The sequence below is a fragment of the Macaca fascicularis genome, chromosome 9 (genome assembly GCF_037993035.2).
Source record: "Macaca fascicularis isolate 582-1 chromosome 9, T2T-MFA8v1.1".
NCBI classification, from domain to species: Eukaryota; Metazoa; Chordata; class Mammalia; order Primates; family Cercopithecidae; genus Macaca; species Macaca fascicularis.
Genome location: NC_088383.1, coordinates 71,381,360 through 71,394,396, shown reverse-complemented (window position 1 = coordinate 71,394,396; position 13,037 = coordinate 71,381,360). Strand labels below are relative to the sequence as shown.

General features: G+C 50.6%; 1 protein-coding gene across 3 annotated transcripts in view; it reads right to left on the bottom strand.

Moving 5' to 3' along the window:
* Window positions 1-306: 306 nt before the first annotated feature.
* DUSP29 (dual specificity phosphatase 29) overlaps window positions 307-13,037 on the bottom strand; it is a 36,034-nt gene continuing 23,303 nt past the window's right edge. For all 3 annotated transcript variants that reach the window (XM_065520880.2, XM_005565420.5, XM_005565421.5), the window contains 2 exons: window positions 7,165-7,385; window positions 307-904 (listed from right to left, as the gene is read on the bottom strand). In XM_065520880.2, coding sequence (XP_065376952.1) covers window positions 666-904; window positions 7,165-7,385 — 460 coding nt within the window. In that variant the 3' untranslated portion in view covers window positions 307-665. The remainder of the gene's footprint in view (window positions 905-7,164; window positions 7,386-13,037) is intronic.

Here is a 13,037-nt window from a genome sequence, read left to right as displayed (position 1 = left end):
CTAAGAGTCTGAGGAGCCCTGGGTCCCTCAGGAAAGTGGGGGAAGCCTGAAGCCGGGGCCTCTGTACGGGGGTTCAGGACCCCTCCCCACCCAGCTGGAGGAGCACATCTAGAGATGGTGGCGTGAGCCTGGGGGTTCTGCTGAAAAGACAAACGGGGTGCAGGGGATGCCACAGAAACGCAGGATGCCGGGAAGCAGCCTCCACGGCTACGCGGGCGCTCCTGTGACACCGCTCACCCAGTACTGTTCTGTAGTTGGAAAAGCAATTTCTATTTTAAAATACTTTTTATAAGAACGTGAATTTCCTTTCAGACAAAGCCAAACGTTTAATCACAACATAATGCCTACACATTTTAAAATCCTTTCCTTCTCATCAAAAAAAAAACAAAAGCAAGGCAGGGAGACTGTGCAGCGTCGCATGCTCCTCTGTGACCCAGAGCCGGGAGCCCGTCCCTCCCATTTCACTGAGAGACTGAGTGCTCGGCTCTGCCCGGGGGCAACTCTGGGTCCTCCCTGTCCCCAGCACACATGGGGAAGTTGAACAAGATGGTTTGGAAGAAGTCGAACTTTGGTTTAACTGTCCCTTATCTGGAGTCCTAGGCCAGGGCTATGTTGTGCCTCTCCCCTCTGTCCCCAGTGCCTCTGCTGGCCAGGTGAGTCGGGCCCTACAGTTCCCTGCCATCCCCCTCACTGTCCTGGCTCTGGGCCTGTCGCCTCTGCTGCACCAGCTGCTTGTCCAGCTCCCGGAGCTGCTTCAGAAAGCCCCGGTTGGGGAGGACGCAGCGGTTCTTGGCTACTTGCTGGATGGCGTCCACCAGGGTCATGTCCTTGTGGATCATCAGGTAGGCCAGGACCAGGGTGGCTGACCGGCTGCGGCCCATGACACAGTGAACCAGGATCTTACCTGCAGAAGAAGCGGGGAGGAGAAAACCCACACTGAGGGGCAGGCGTTGGAGGCACAGGTAGGGCCCACTCCCATCCTGTCACCCTCTCGCCCACAGCAAGTGACTCAGCATTGTGCCCCACAGCTGCCTCTGTAGAACAGTGTCTTCTTCATAGGGTTGTTGAGAAGGCAAATAACCCTGTAAATAACTCGATTTTAGCACAATTTGTGCTAATGAATGGCTGCTGAGCTCCTACAGTGTGGCCGGGCTGCCTTTCCCCTGAGCACCGTGGCCAGAAAGCAAGCACCCACTTCTTGATTGCTGTTTCGGATCTCAGGGAGGCTGGTCCCAGGCTCTCCCGGGCATGACCGTGCTCCTGGGGTGTGAACGTGTCCAGCTGGATGAATGTCTACCCCTGGCATTCAAATCCCACAGATCTTTCCGGAGGCTGCCGGGCCCCTGGCCAGCCCTGCTGATAACCAAAGCGTTTCTTCCTCTCCCAGAAAACAGTAATTCTTTCTGTCATGACTCAATACTTGAAACAGATGAAAGCTGTAGTTCATTAAGCCTTTTGGGGGCCTCAAGTCTGTTAAGTGGCAGGGGGAAGGGGAGAAAGAGTTGGAAGGGAGAGGGAGGGGGGAGGAAAGGGGGAAGTGGAGGGGGTGGGAGGAAAGGGGGAAGTGGAAAGAGCGGGAGAGAAAGGGGAAGAGGAGGGACAGAGGAAACTCAGCTCGGGTAGGAGCTCCAAGAGCTGAATTTTGTTTCCAAGACTAGGGCATGAGGCCACGCGCGGTGGCTCACACCTGTAATCCCAGCACTTTGGGAGGCCGAGGTGGGCGGATCACCTGAGGTTGGGAGTTTAAGCTGGGTGAACGCACATCTGTTACCATTGGAGGAGTCAGCCCCATTGAGAAGAATCAAGGTCCAGGCAACACTTTTGTTCCTTCTTGTGGTCAGATTAGCTGAGACCCATCATGCCAGAGCACATCTCTCACAGTCACAGGGGCCAGCACTATACCTGCGTTGGGCTTTTATTTCCCAACTTCTGTCAGAGCTCCAAGGGTCCCCCTGGCCAGAGCACACAGTGGGAGAGATCAGCACCCCTCTCATGCTTGGAGATCCTTTTCTTCATGACTACAGTCAGAGCCCTTGAGGTGTGCCTGACCAGAGTTCATCTTTAGGAATAGCAGCAGCTAGTGCATACCTATGCTTGCAGGTCCTTATGTTCTCACAATCAGAGCACCTGGAGCCCATGTGGTTAAAGCCTGGCCAACATGGCAAAACCCCGTCTCTACACAAAAATTATCCAGTCATGGTGGAGCACCTGTAGTCCCAGCTACTCGGGAGGCTGAGGCAGGAGAATTGCTTGAACCCAGGAGTTAGAGGTTGCAGTGAGCCGAGACTGCGCCACTACACTCCAGCCTGGGCGACAGAGCAAGACCCCATCTCCAGAAAAGAAAACCCAAATCCAGAATCTCTACTGCTCCTCAACTGCGTGCTTTTAGAAGTGACTGGAAGGTAGGCCTCTGTCACGAAAATCAGACATGGGCTAAGGCTGTCACCCTGCACCATGGCCCGCCCCAGCCAGGTGTGCTCCTTGCTAAGCAGACTCCTTCCTTGCTTTCAGGAGATGCTCTCTGCCCACCTCCCATGCACTATCTGGGAACCTGCCTTTCTTATCAACTTGCAAAGAAATTCTGGTAGAGCCCTTACTTCTTCCTAAGAGGTTCTAGGTGTGTGGAAGTTCTGAGAAAAAAAGGTGCAAGGTGTATTATGAACTGCTGGGGCTGGAGGGAGATAGGGCAGGAGACCCTTAAACAGTGAAAATCGGCCGGGCGTGGTGGCTCACGCCTCCAATCCCAGCACTTTGGGACGCCAAGGCGGGTGGATCACTTGAGGTCAGGAATTGGAGACCAGCCTGGCCAACATGGTGAAACCCCATCTCTACTAAAAAATACAAAAATTCACCAGGTGTGGTGGTGAGCACCTCCCAGCTACTCGGGAGGCTGAGACAGGAGAATCATATGAACCCAGGAGGTGGAGGTTGCAGTGAGTGGAGATCACGCCACTGTGCTCCAGCCTGGGTGACAGAGCGAGACTCCATCTCAAAAAACAAATACAAAAACAAAACAGTGAAAATCTGGTCTGGTTAAAGCTTATTAGAAGCACCAGAGAATCAACCTCCTGCTTGAAAGCAGGCTTCATTTATTTATTCATACCTCCCTTATCCATAATAGATTTTTTTTTTTTTTTTTTTTTTTGAGATGGAGTTTCGCTCTGTCCCCCAGGCTGGAGTACAGTGGCCGGATCTCAGCTCACTGCAAGCTCTGCCTCCCGGGTTCACGCCATTCTCCTGCCTCAGCCTCCCGAGTAGCTGGGACTACAGGCGCCCGCCACCACGCCCAGCTAGTTTTTTGTAATTTTTAGTAGAGACGGGGTTTCACCGGGTTAGCCAGGATGGTCTCGATCTCCTGACCTCGTGATCCACCCATCTCGGCCTCCCAAAGTGCTGGGATTACAGGCTTGAGCCACTGCGCCCGGCCTCATAAATTTTAAGATGCCTTCAAAAGCAGACTACGGACTGTTTAAGAACAAGAAAGAGCAGACAAAAGGAGAGCATGATACTAAAGCGCCTCGTGGCATTTGCCCTGGAGTTTCTTAGAAGACTTCATTAAACTAAAACCACACTAATTCACCTCAGAGGATGCCGCATCAGGGGCAGTTAGGGCAACCCAAGTGGGGTTCCTGTGACAGTATTTTGTGAGGACTTATTTTTCTGATGAAGAGTGACAAGTTCAGTTTTTTCAGATCCTATAACCAGCTGGCATGCCTCGCCCTCCGTGATATTTGGTGACCTCTTATACAGCAAAGTCACCAGGTGCTCAAAATAAGGGCAGAGGACTCTTCTGTGAGGCCTCGGTGACAGAAGGAATCCCCGCTGGTAGGCAGGTGTCCTGATGGCGCTGCCTCTGATTAGCTCTGTGACCCTGGGCACCTCACTTGGCTTCTCTGGGCCTCTGTTTGCCCACCTGTCGGGGCAGGACCGGGGACTAGATTATCTCCAAGGTATTTTAAGAGTGACTGAGGTTGCCTGGGGAGTTCTTTCTAAAGGGTCAAGTCAGGGTAGGGATGGAGTGGGAGAGGGCCCCAGGGGCTGATTACAGCCACAGTACAGCTCCACAAGGAATGCTTTTCAAAAAGAGTAAAAGAGACTGGCTGTGAGAAGCCAGGTGGGGCACTTGGCTGAAACCAGTCAATGAGAACGAAGAACATAGACAAGAGGAAGCAAAGAGTGATGCCTTCCTTTTTGGCCAGACTATCTATCCACACCTCCTACATAGAGTGTAAGAAACATACAAGTGGGTCTGGCACTAAAATGCCAACCAGTGTCCCTTGGTTTTCCCTTGGTTCCGGCACTAAAATGCCAAGCAGTGTCCCTTGGTTTTCCCTTGGGTCTGGCACTAAAATGCTAAGCAGTGTCCCTTGCCTAGACACAACTGGGCCATCCATTGCATGTGGCAGGTGGGCTGAGCACCTGCCATCCAGTGGGTATGAAGTCTATGGTATTGCTGCTCCTAAGCTAGCGGCCATTTTGTTTGGTTGCTGTGACCACTCACGGCACAGGTTACAACCTGATGGCCACTGGGTTGCTTTAGTTTGTCCTTTGCAGCATTTTAAGAAATTTCAATCTGTTGCCAAGACCTAAAAATCAAGCGATTTTATAGTAAAATCCAGATTGGAGACTTCTGAAAAGTCAGATCTCCCACATTTGCACTGACTCTCATAAGACAAGCATTAGCTGAGGCTGAGTGGTAGGTGCCCCTGTGAAGGGGGTACAGGGCTCTCTGCTTAGCCACAAGTGCCCCCTACCCACACCTCCGTGCTGTACACGCAGCCAGCTTCATTTGTTTACACTCTGCGTGGTTCTGCAGGGTAAGCATTTGAGCCCTGACTTGAATTCTTTAGATATGTCAGTGCAAAGGCACTGAGAGCAGAGCCTACCCTGCCATCTCCAGTGGGGTCATGTCCTGCTCCCCATCTCTAGCCACCCGGTCGAGTCCCGGCACCCCTATCCATTCATTCTACCCCCCTCAAAGTCTCTGATCCTAGTATCTACTCTCCTCCCTTGGCCCTTCATTTGCTAGGTGCCACCTGGTCTAATAGTCATGATCCACAGCAGCCTGACACCTCCTCACAATTTTCTGTCATCTGCCTAGGCCTAAGCTTCAACTTGAGACCCTGATTCTTTCTGGATTTGGCAGTGGGGGCAGACCCTAAAATTGAGTGCCAGGAACCTAAAACAAGCTTTCATGTGAGTATATCTTACAGTTCAAAGTTGGAATGTCTTTTTTTATTTTCTTTGAGGATTGGAAACTTTACGATGATGATGTGCACATGCTGGCGTGGTTATATGCTTCACGGTATATGACCATGCTTTATCAAATACATCCGAGAGCCTGCTGTCCGCCAGGTTCTATGCTAAGCACTTTATGTGCATTACTGCTGATCCTCATTATAACCTCTGAAGGTAAATATTTTTATCACCGGATGGAGAAACCAAGGCTCAGAGAAATCACATCGTTAGTAAATTGTGTGTCAGAAATGTAAACCCGGCCCTGTGTTCTCCGAAGCCTGCCAGGCCCTTACCATGAAGGGTAAGGTCTAAAACATAGTAATGGCAAGTGAGTGCATTAAACAGAAACGGAAGGATTAGGTTGTTGCAGCCTTTGTTTTTTTCATGTCAAATATGTTTTCAGTTAACTTCAAATACTATGAGACAAATTTTACCTTGTGGTGATGACTCAGTTCAGTTGCTTTTCTGATCCTACTTGGAAACCCAGAATGTACACAGCACAAAAGATGGTTCATAAATAGGCTCATAAAAGGAAGGCCTGGAAATGAGGCATCTTCTAATACAAGCATGTTAGCTCTAAGGGTTTTTTTCATTGTGACATTGCTTTCTGAGCCAAAATAATGACAAACTGTTGGTGGCTATGGTTGGCTGTGGGGCCAGGGCCACCTTGGGATGTCCATTAAAGTCTGATACTGTCCAGCAGACCTGGCCTAGGCCCAGCCCCAGGTTGCAAGTTCCTGCAGCAGACAGTTTGGTCAGTCACTGAGACTTGACCTCTTGTGGCAAGAAAGGCTTTCAGTAACCGGATACCCTGAATTATGTGATGGCTCCACAAAGGGGTGTGTGACACATTGGCCTGAAGTCAGAGCACAGATTAGGGAGCTGAAGTCCCTCTGGCCTCTGTGGAATGCCACTAAAGTACACCCTGCAGCAATAACTGTATATTGTCTTACCCCCGATGCGTCCCTAAGCTGTGCCCTTCTCTCCAAGATAGCCTTGTAGTCTTTGCTGGATTAGGGTAGCCAGCAGTGCATTCTGAGCACAAAGACTAGCACTGTGATTTAAAAGATGGATAATTAACGCTGGGAAAACTTCGAAGCTGGAAGTGCAAAACCCAAATTATACCTCAAATGCAGTGTGCCAGTAAAGCTCAGCTTGTCAGCTTTCTACTGGAGGCCTCACTAGGTTAAGTGTAAATGGGGACATGGCGGCTAGAAGGCGGGCTGTGAAATTGGATGGTGGGCAGGAGAATTTAAGGTCTCTCCATGGATTCCCACTCAAGTCAGCTCCCTGAGGGTTTTCCGGCATCAAAGCCCTTGGCTACTGGTTGGGTTCAGGCCCAGGCACAATTACTGTCTCCAGCCGTAGTCCCAGCTTTGAGGGCTCCCAGACCGCCTCCGCCTTTTGAAGGACGGCAAATGTCCTTTAGCAAAGACTCCGACCAAAAGGCCTTTTTTTTTACGCCCTATTTCCATTCCCCAGAGCTGCAATCAAGGTCCGAACCCCGCCAGCAGCACGCTCGGTGGTGCAGGTCCTTAAACTTTCACAGCTTCCAGGGGCTCAGACCTTTACCGTAGGCCACAAGCAGCCCCAGTGGCCTAGCTTTGCGACAGACAACGATTTCGCACGCGTACAACCCGCTTCCGTCCTGGGCCTCGGGCGGGGAAACCTTGGGCTAAGGGCGGAGCCTAGGCTAGGGGTGGAGCCTTGGCGGGGCGAGGAAAGGGGCGGGGCCTAGACTACAAGCGGGGCAGATCCGGGCGGGGCGGGGCAGATCCGGGCGGGGCGGGGCAGATCCGGGCGGGGCGGGGCAGATCCGGGCGGGGCGGGGCAGATCCGGGCGGGGCGGGGCGGGGCAGATCCGGGCGGGGAGGGGCGGGGAGGGGCGGGGAGGGGCGGGGCGGGGCGGGGCCGCGGGTCTCTTACTGTGATCGTCGCGCAGCGCTCTGTCGATGAAGGCGGCCGCCGGATGGAAGAAGACACTGAGGTCGAAGGTGGGCAGGTCGTCGGCCTCCACGCCGTGGTACTGGATGTCCATGTCACGGTAGTAGTCGGGCCCGGTGTCCACGTTCCAGCGGCCGTGGGCCGCGTTCAGCACGTGCGTGAACCCCGCCTTCTGCAGCCGGTAGCGGTCCAGCGCCGTCGCCCTGGGCGCAGGGGAGAGAAATCTGTGGGCGCGCGGCGCCCTGCCCCAGGTCCGGGAAACTCAGGGGCCGCCCACGCTTTCTGCCGTGGATTCCAGTTCCCAGAATAAGGACTAGTTATTGCAAATGAAGTCCCAAAGCTCTGCTCTTACCCAGTCCCCTACGCCACCTGCACTGTTTTGTTATTCTGGCTCAGTTGTCTCAAGAAAGGACAGGGTGTAGGCTGGGGTAGGCGAGCTGAGCTATTCGTTCGTCCATTCGTTCTTTCATCATTCACTATACACAGTGGAGCCTGGTGCTGGACTCTATGGTGGTCGCAGATCTGGACCTGCCAAATTGCCTGAAAGCCCTCCAAAATAACCTGTTCATCAGGGCTGCCTTCACCCAGCCTCTCCTCTGAACCTGCCGTATGTTTTTAGGGTTTGGAGATGGAGGCTCAACTGAATGGTTTAAAGCAAGGCCTTCCATGAGAGGATTGGATTGGGATTGAGCAAAGTTCACAAATTCACGTTGGCACGATGTGAACGGGAAGGTGTTGCTTTGGGGAGCTGGGAGCCGTTGCCCAGCTGGGCAGAGCATTGTTCTGAGAAGGAGGGCATTTCGAGCCATCTATTGTTTGAATTGATTGCAGGGAAGTTCTTGAAGCCAGCAGTGAAGTTATTTAATGGGCTACAGCTTTATCTTTCTAGGCAAGAATTTCCAGGAACAGTAAATTTAGTCCTCTTGAAGTAGATGGCTCTGGAGTATGACTCGACCAGAAGGCAGCATGGTGGGGCCGGGGTGGAGATGGGCTGACAGAGGAAACATGGGTTCTTCCTGCCTGTGGGGTGGGGCAGGGAGGGACCTGTGTCACTATAAGTGTCAACATTTGGTGATGGAGGGGAAGAAGGAGGCAAGCACGGGCCAAGCCAAGGAAACAGCACCATCTAAGGTATGGAGCCTGGAGACAACGAAGGCCTTTCAGGAAGCATTGTCTATTTCCTGTAATCAATTATCCATCCCCAAATAATGATTTGCAATCTATTTGCACTGTGCTGGGTGCTGATGGTAAAGAAGTGAACAGAGGCTGAGCATAATGGCTCACGCCTGTAATCCCAGCACTTTGGGAGGCCGAGGCAGGCAAATCACGTGAGGTCAGGAGTTGGAGACCAGCCTGGCCAACATGGCAAAACCCTGTCTCTACTAATAATACGAAAAAAAAAAAAAAAATAGCCGGGCGTGGTGGCGCATGCCTGCAGTCCTAGCTACTTGGGAGGCTGAGGCACAAGAATTGCTTGAACCCAGGAGGTGGAGGTTGTGGTGAGCCGAGGCCACGCCACTGCACTCCAGCCTGGGCGACAGAGTGAAACTGTGTCTCAAAAAACAAAAGTGAACAGGTTAGTGAAGGTCCCTTAGGAAGGTCAGATACTAATGGGGGTAGGAATAAACAACAAGTAAAGATAATTTTAGGGAGCAGTGAGAGCTGTCCGAAGGACCTAAAACTTCATGACATGATACAGAATGACCGTGGTCCTGCTTCAGGCAAGGTGGTTGGGAAAGGCCACTGTGGGGAAGTGGTGTTTAAGCCAAGACTGAGGGTGAGAAGGTTGAGGATGAGTTGGAGAGAAAGCGTTTCATCCAGGCAGAGGGAACAAGTGCTGAGAACAGAAAGGAAGCCAGTGGCTGAAGTGGCAAGGGGAATAGTGGTACAGAAGTTTGGAAAGGTAGAGGGACTGGATCGTGGTGGGCCCTGCCCGCCATAGGAAGGAGTTTGAGTATTATTGCAAGTGTGGCGGAAGTCTGCTAGAGGATTTTAAGAAAGAAGTAAGCATTTTTTACTTTTTTAAAGATCAATCTGGCCAGACAAGGTGGCTCACACCTGTAATCCCAGCACTTTGGGGAGGCCAAAGCGGGAGGGTGGCCTGAGACCAGGAGTTCAAGACCAGCTTGGGCAACATCATGAAACCCCATCTCTACAAAATATAAAGAAAAAAATAGCTGGGCATGCTGGCATGTGCCTGTAGTCCCAGCTACTGGGGAGGCTGAAGTGGGAGGATCACCTGAGCTCAGGGAGGTTGAGGCTGTAGTGAGCTGTGATTGCACCACTGCACTCAGTCTGGGCAGAAGAGAGAGACTGTGTCTAAAAAAAAAAAAAAAAAGAAAAAGAAAAATCAATCGGGCTGATGTGTGGGGATGCTGGATGTTGGGATCTGTGTTTGGGAGTCAAGGAGAGCTTTAGAGAGTGTTTAAAGAGAAGTGATACAACCTGGGTTTAAGAAGACATCTCCCTCAATTGCGTGAAGACCAGTACTTCAGCTCAGGGAAGACGTGACAAGGGTCTGGAGCCGTACCAGTAAGAGGGTAAAAGTGGCATTGCACTCCAGCTGAGGGCTCATCTCAAGGCCACTGGTAAAAGCATGTGGACAGAAGTGACCATGTTAGATGCTAGCAGGGACCAACACCCTGGGCCAGGAGGAAGCCTCACACCAGAAATACATGCCATGGCCCCTTGGCTAAGGGCGCGCTCGTCTTTCACTGGTTTCCTGTAGCTTTTTATCTGGCATAAGAACCACGATGGTGTCCAGTGTTTGGGAAGGGAACTGAGCATTTGGAAACATTTGCAGACAGCTCATCGGAACTGTGGCATGGGGAGGTGGGGAGTCCCACTGAGCCCCCCTCCACTTGGCTCTTGGTGTGGCCATTCTGACTGTGGGACACATTGTGCTTTCCGTTTTTCCTCAGAAAGGTCTGCTTTTCATTTTTCGTCTTGCCCCAAAGTATGTATACAACAAACATTATGCTTTGGGGATGTAGCTCTGCGCCCAATTAAAGCCGCCACTAATGTGGTCCATCTTGCTGAATAGCAATCAACCTCACTTTGAGGTTGAGCTCAGTGGAAAAATTAAAATTAACTCTCCTTGACAGGAAGCTCCTACCCACTGTGAAGACTGTTCTCTCTGGGTTCAGTAACTGGTCTTCAACATAATCAAGTGGCAGTTTGAATGAATAACAGTTTGCACTTTGCCACTTTTGGGGAGTGGGGTAGATATGCAACAAGACTCATTGCCTGACACCTCCATATCCACCGAATCAGGCTGATGTTGGCTGTGCCTCAGGGAGAGAAAGAGGCTCGTGAGGACTCCAAGACCTGGTGGGTATTTGAGGCCCACCACAAGTTTTCAGGGTCTTGGCTCCTTGGATGGGAAGGGGAGTCGGTATCCTCACACATCACTCGGGGGACTCCCCCCAGCTTCGTTCACTAGAGTTCAGTTGAGGGCTTGAAAGAGCATCCACAGCAGAATGGGAATCTGCAAATAAACGGAGTGCCTCTTACACAGATGCTGTGGGGGAGGCAGAGCCATCATCACAGACACCCATCGTCCAATCCCCAGCTGGGACAGACACCCAGCTCAGCAATTACTGGGAGTGGGGCAGGCTCAGAGGGTGGTGTCTGACACTAGATTGCTTTGGTTTTGTTTTTAAATTTCAGGACCAGATACATTATCTGCTCACATATGTTGAAAAGAGACTAAGAAACACAGGGGCATTTTGAGGTGATGGGCATGGAGAAAAGGCCATGTGCCCCACTCCTGGGTCCACATAAATGCCTCTGCTGAGGGAGAAAAGACTTCAGAAAGAAAAACAGATTTAGGAATGTAATTCCAGAATCTAGATGACACAGGAGCTTTCGTTTCTGGTTAGGCATAATCCTAGATGTGATCAATCTGTTCAATTTTTATATAATATGTCATCTCATGACAAAAATAACAAATGCTCAATGTAGAATGCAGAAAACATACTCCCCCTTCCAAAAAAATCACCTGTATTTCTACTCCCCTGGAGATAAAGGCTATTGTTAGCTTTTGATGTAGGAACCTCCCATTGTTCCTCTATGCATAGATTTGCATATTTTATAGAGAGTGGTTTTTTTTTGGTACAATACTATATATAAAGTTTCAAAACCTTTGACATGGTGATATATTGTAAACATCTTCCTATGGCAACATACAAGACTTCAATAACTGCATGCTATTTCATTATATAGGTAAGTCCCAATTTTTTCTTACCAAACATTTTGCTGTGTTTCTTTGGGCACTCCTCTGATTATGTTCATAGGAGACATTTTTAAAAGTGAAATTGCTAGGTCAACAGATATGGCCATTTTAAAATACATTTGATACTTGTTACTAAATTACCCTACAGAAAACTTGCTAAAATTTGCAGTCCATATACTTCGTCAATTTCATAGACAAAAGAAAAATGGTGTCTTGTTTTCACTGATTCATTTTAGCAATGAGGGACTTTGTTTACACATTTGTTGGACTCATGCAGTTTACTTTTTTTTTTTTTTTTTTTTTTTAACATTTTTTGACTCTTTCCAGTTCATTGGAATCGTGTAGTTTACTTTTTTTTTTTCTTTCTTGAGACGGAGTCTTGCTCTGTTGCCCAGGCTGGAGTACAGTGGTGCCATCTCGGCTCACTGCTCACTGCAACCTCCACCTCCCAGGTTCAAGCAATTCTCCTGCCTCAGCCTCCTGAGTAGCTGAGATTACAGGCACGTGCCACCATGCATGGGTAATTTTTGTATTTTTAGTAGAGACAGGGTAACACCATGTTGGCCAGGCTGGTCTTGAACTCCAGACCTCAGGTGATCCTTGGCCTCCTCCCGCCTGCCTTGGCGTCCCAAAGTGCTGGGATTACAAGCGTGAGCCACCATGCCTGGCCTATGCAGTTTACTTTTGAAGAACACCATCAGTCATATCCCCGTTTTGACTCACTTCTCTTGAACTCTTCTCCCTTCCTGTGAACTTCCAGCCTAGCTCTGGATTTGGACTCCGGATTGGAGGAGGGCTGAAGAAACGACTTCCTTCTTGCATGGCCCAATTTCCTCAGCTAAGCCCTTCCCTCCCTGCCTGCTTCTCTGGCCTGGCCCAGATACCTGCCAGCCCCTCTGGAGTTGTTCCCAGGAAGCTTGCTTCAAAGCCCCCACCCCAGAGGAATGACAGATAAGCTGCCTTTCCGTGAGGCGGTCTTCTTGGGCAGTGCTCCTGACGTTTCACTTGTTCAGATCCCTTGTCACTCTCCTGTTGTCAGCCTAAATACCTCAGCCTCTGCTGGCAAGCCCATTTTCCCAGGCGTGTGCCCTTGCACAGAGGGGAGGAGGCGCAAGCCCTGAATATATGTGTCTGTACAAACCCCCTGCAGCTTCCTTCAGGCAGCAGCAGGCTGCTCCCATGTTACACAGACTCTACATTGGGCATTGAAGGAAGTGCCCTCATGATCGGAATGGTTCCCCACACTCTGACGTCTGCGGAGAATCCGCACATTTCCCACACCTGATTATGGATTTCTGTTTGCTGGCAGGCTGTACCTTGCCATCTCGCACCTTATTTTTTTGGTAGGGTGTGACACTGTCATGGTCACACATCATTTCATGGGTGTGGCCTTGATGGTGACCTTCCCCAATGGAGTCTTTTGTTTTTGAGACGGAGTTTTGCTCTTGTTGCCCGGGCTGGAGTCCAATGGTGTGGTCTCTGCTCACTGCAGCCTCTGCCTCCTGGGTTCAAGCGATTATCTTAGCTCAGTCTCCCGAGTAGCTGGGATTACAGGTGCCTGCCACCACACCTGGCTGATTTTTTGTATTTTTAGTAGAGACAGGGTTTCACTATATTGGCC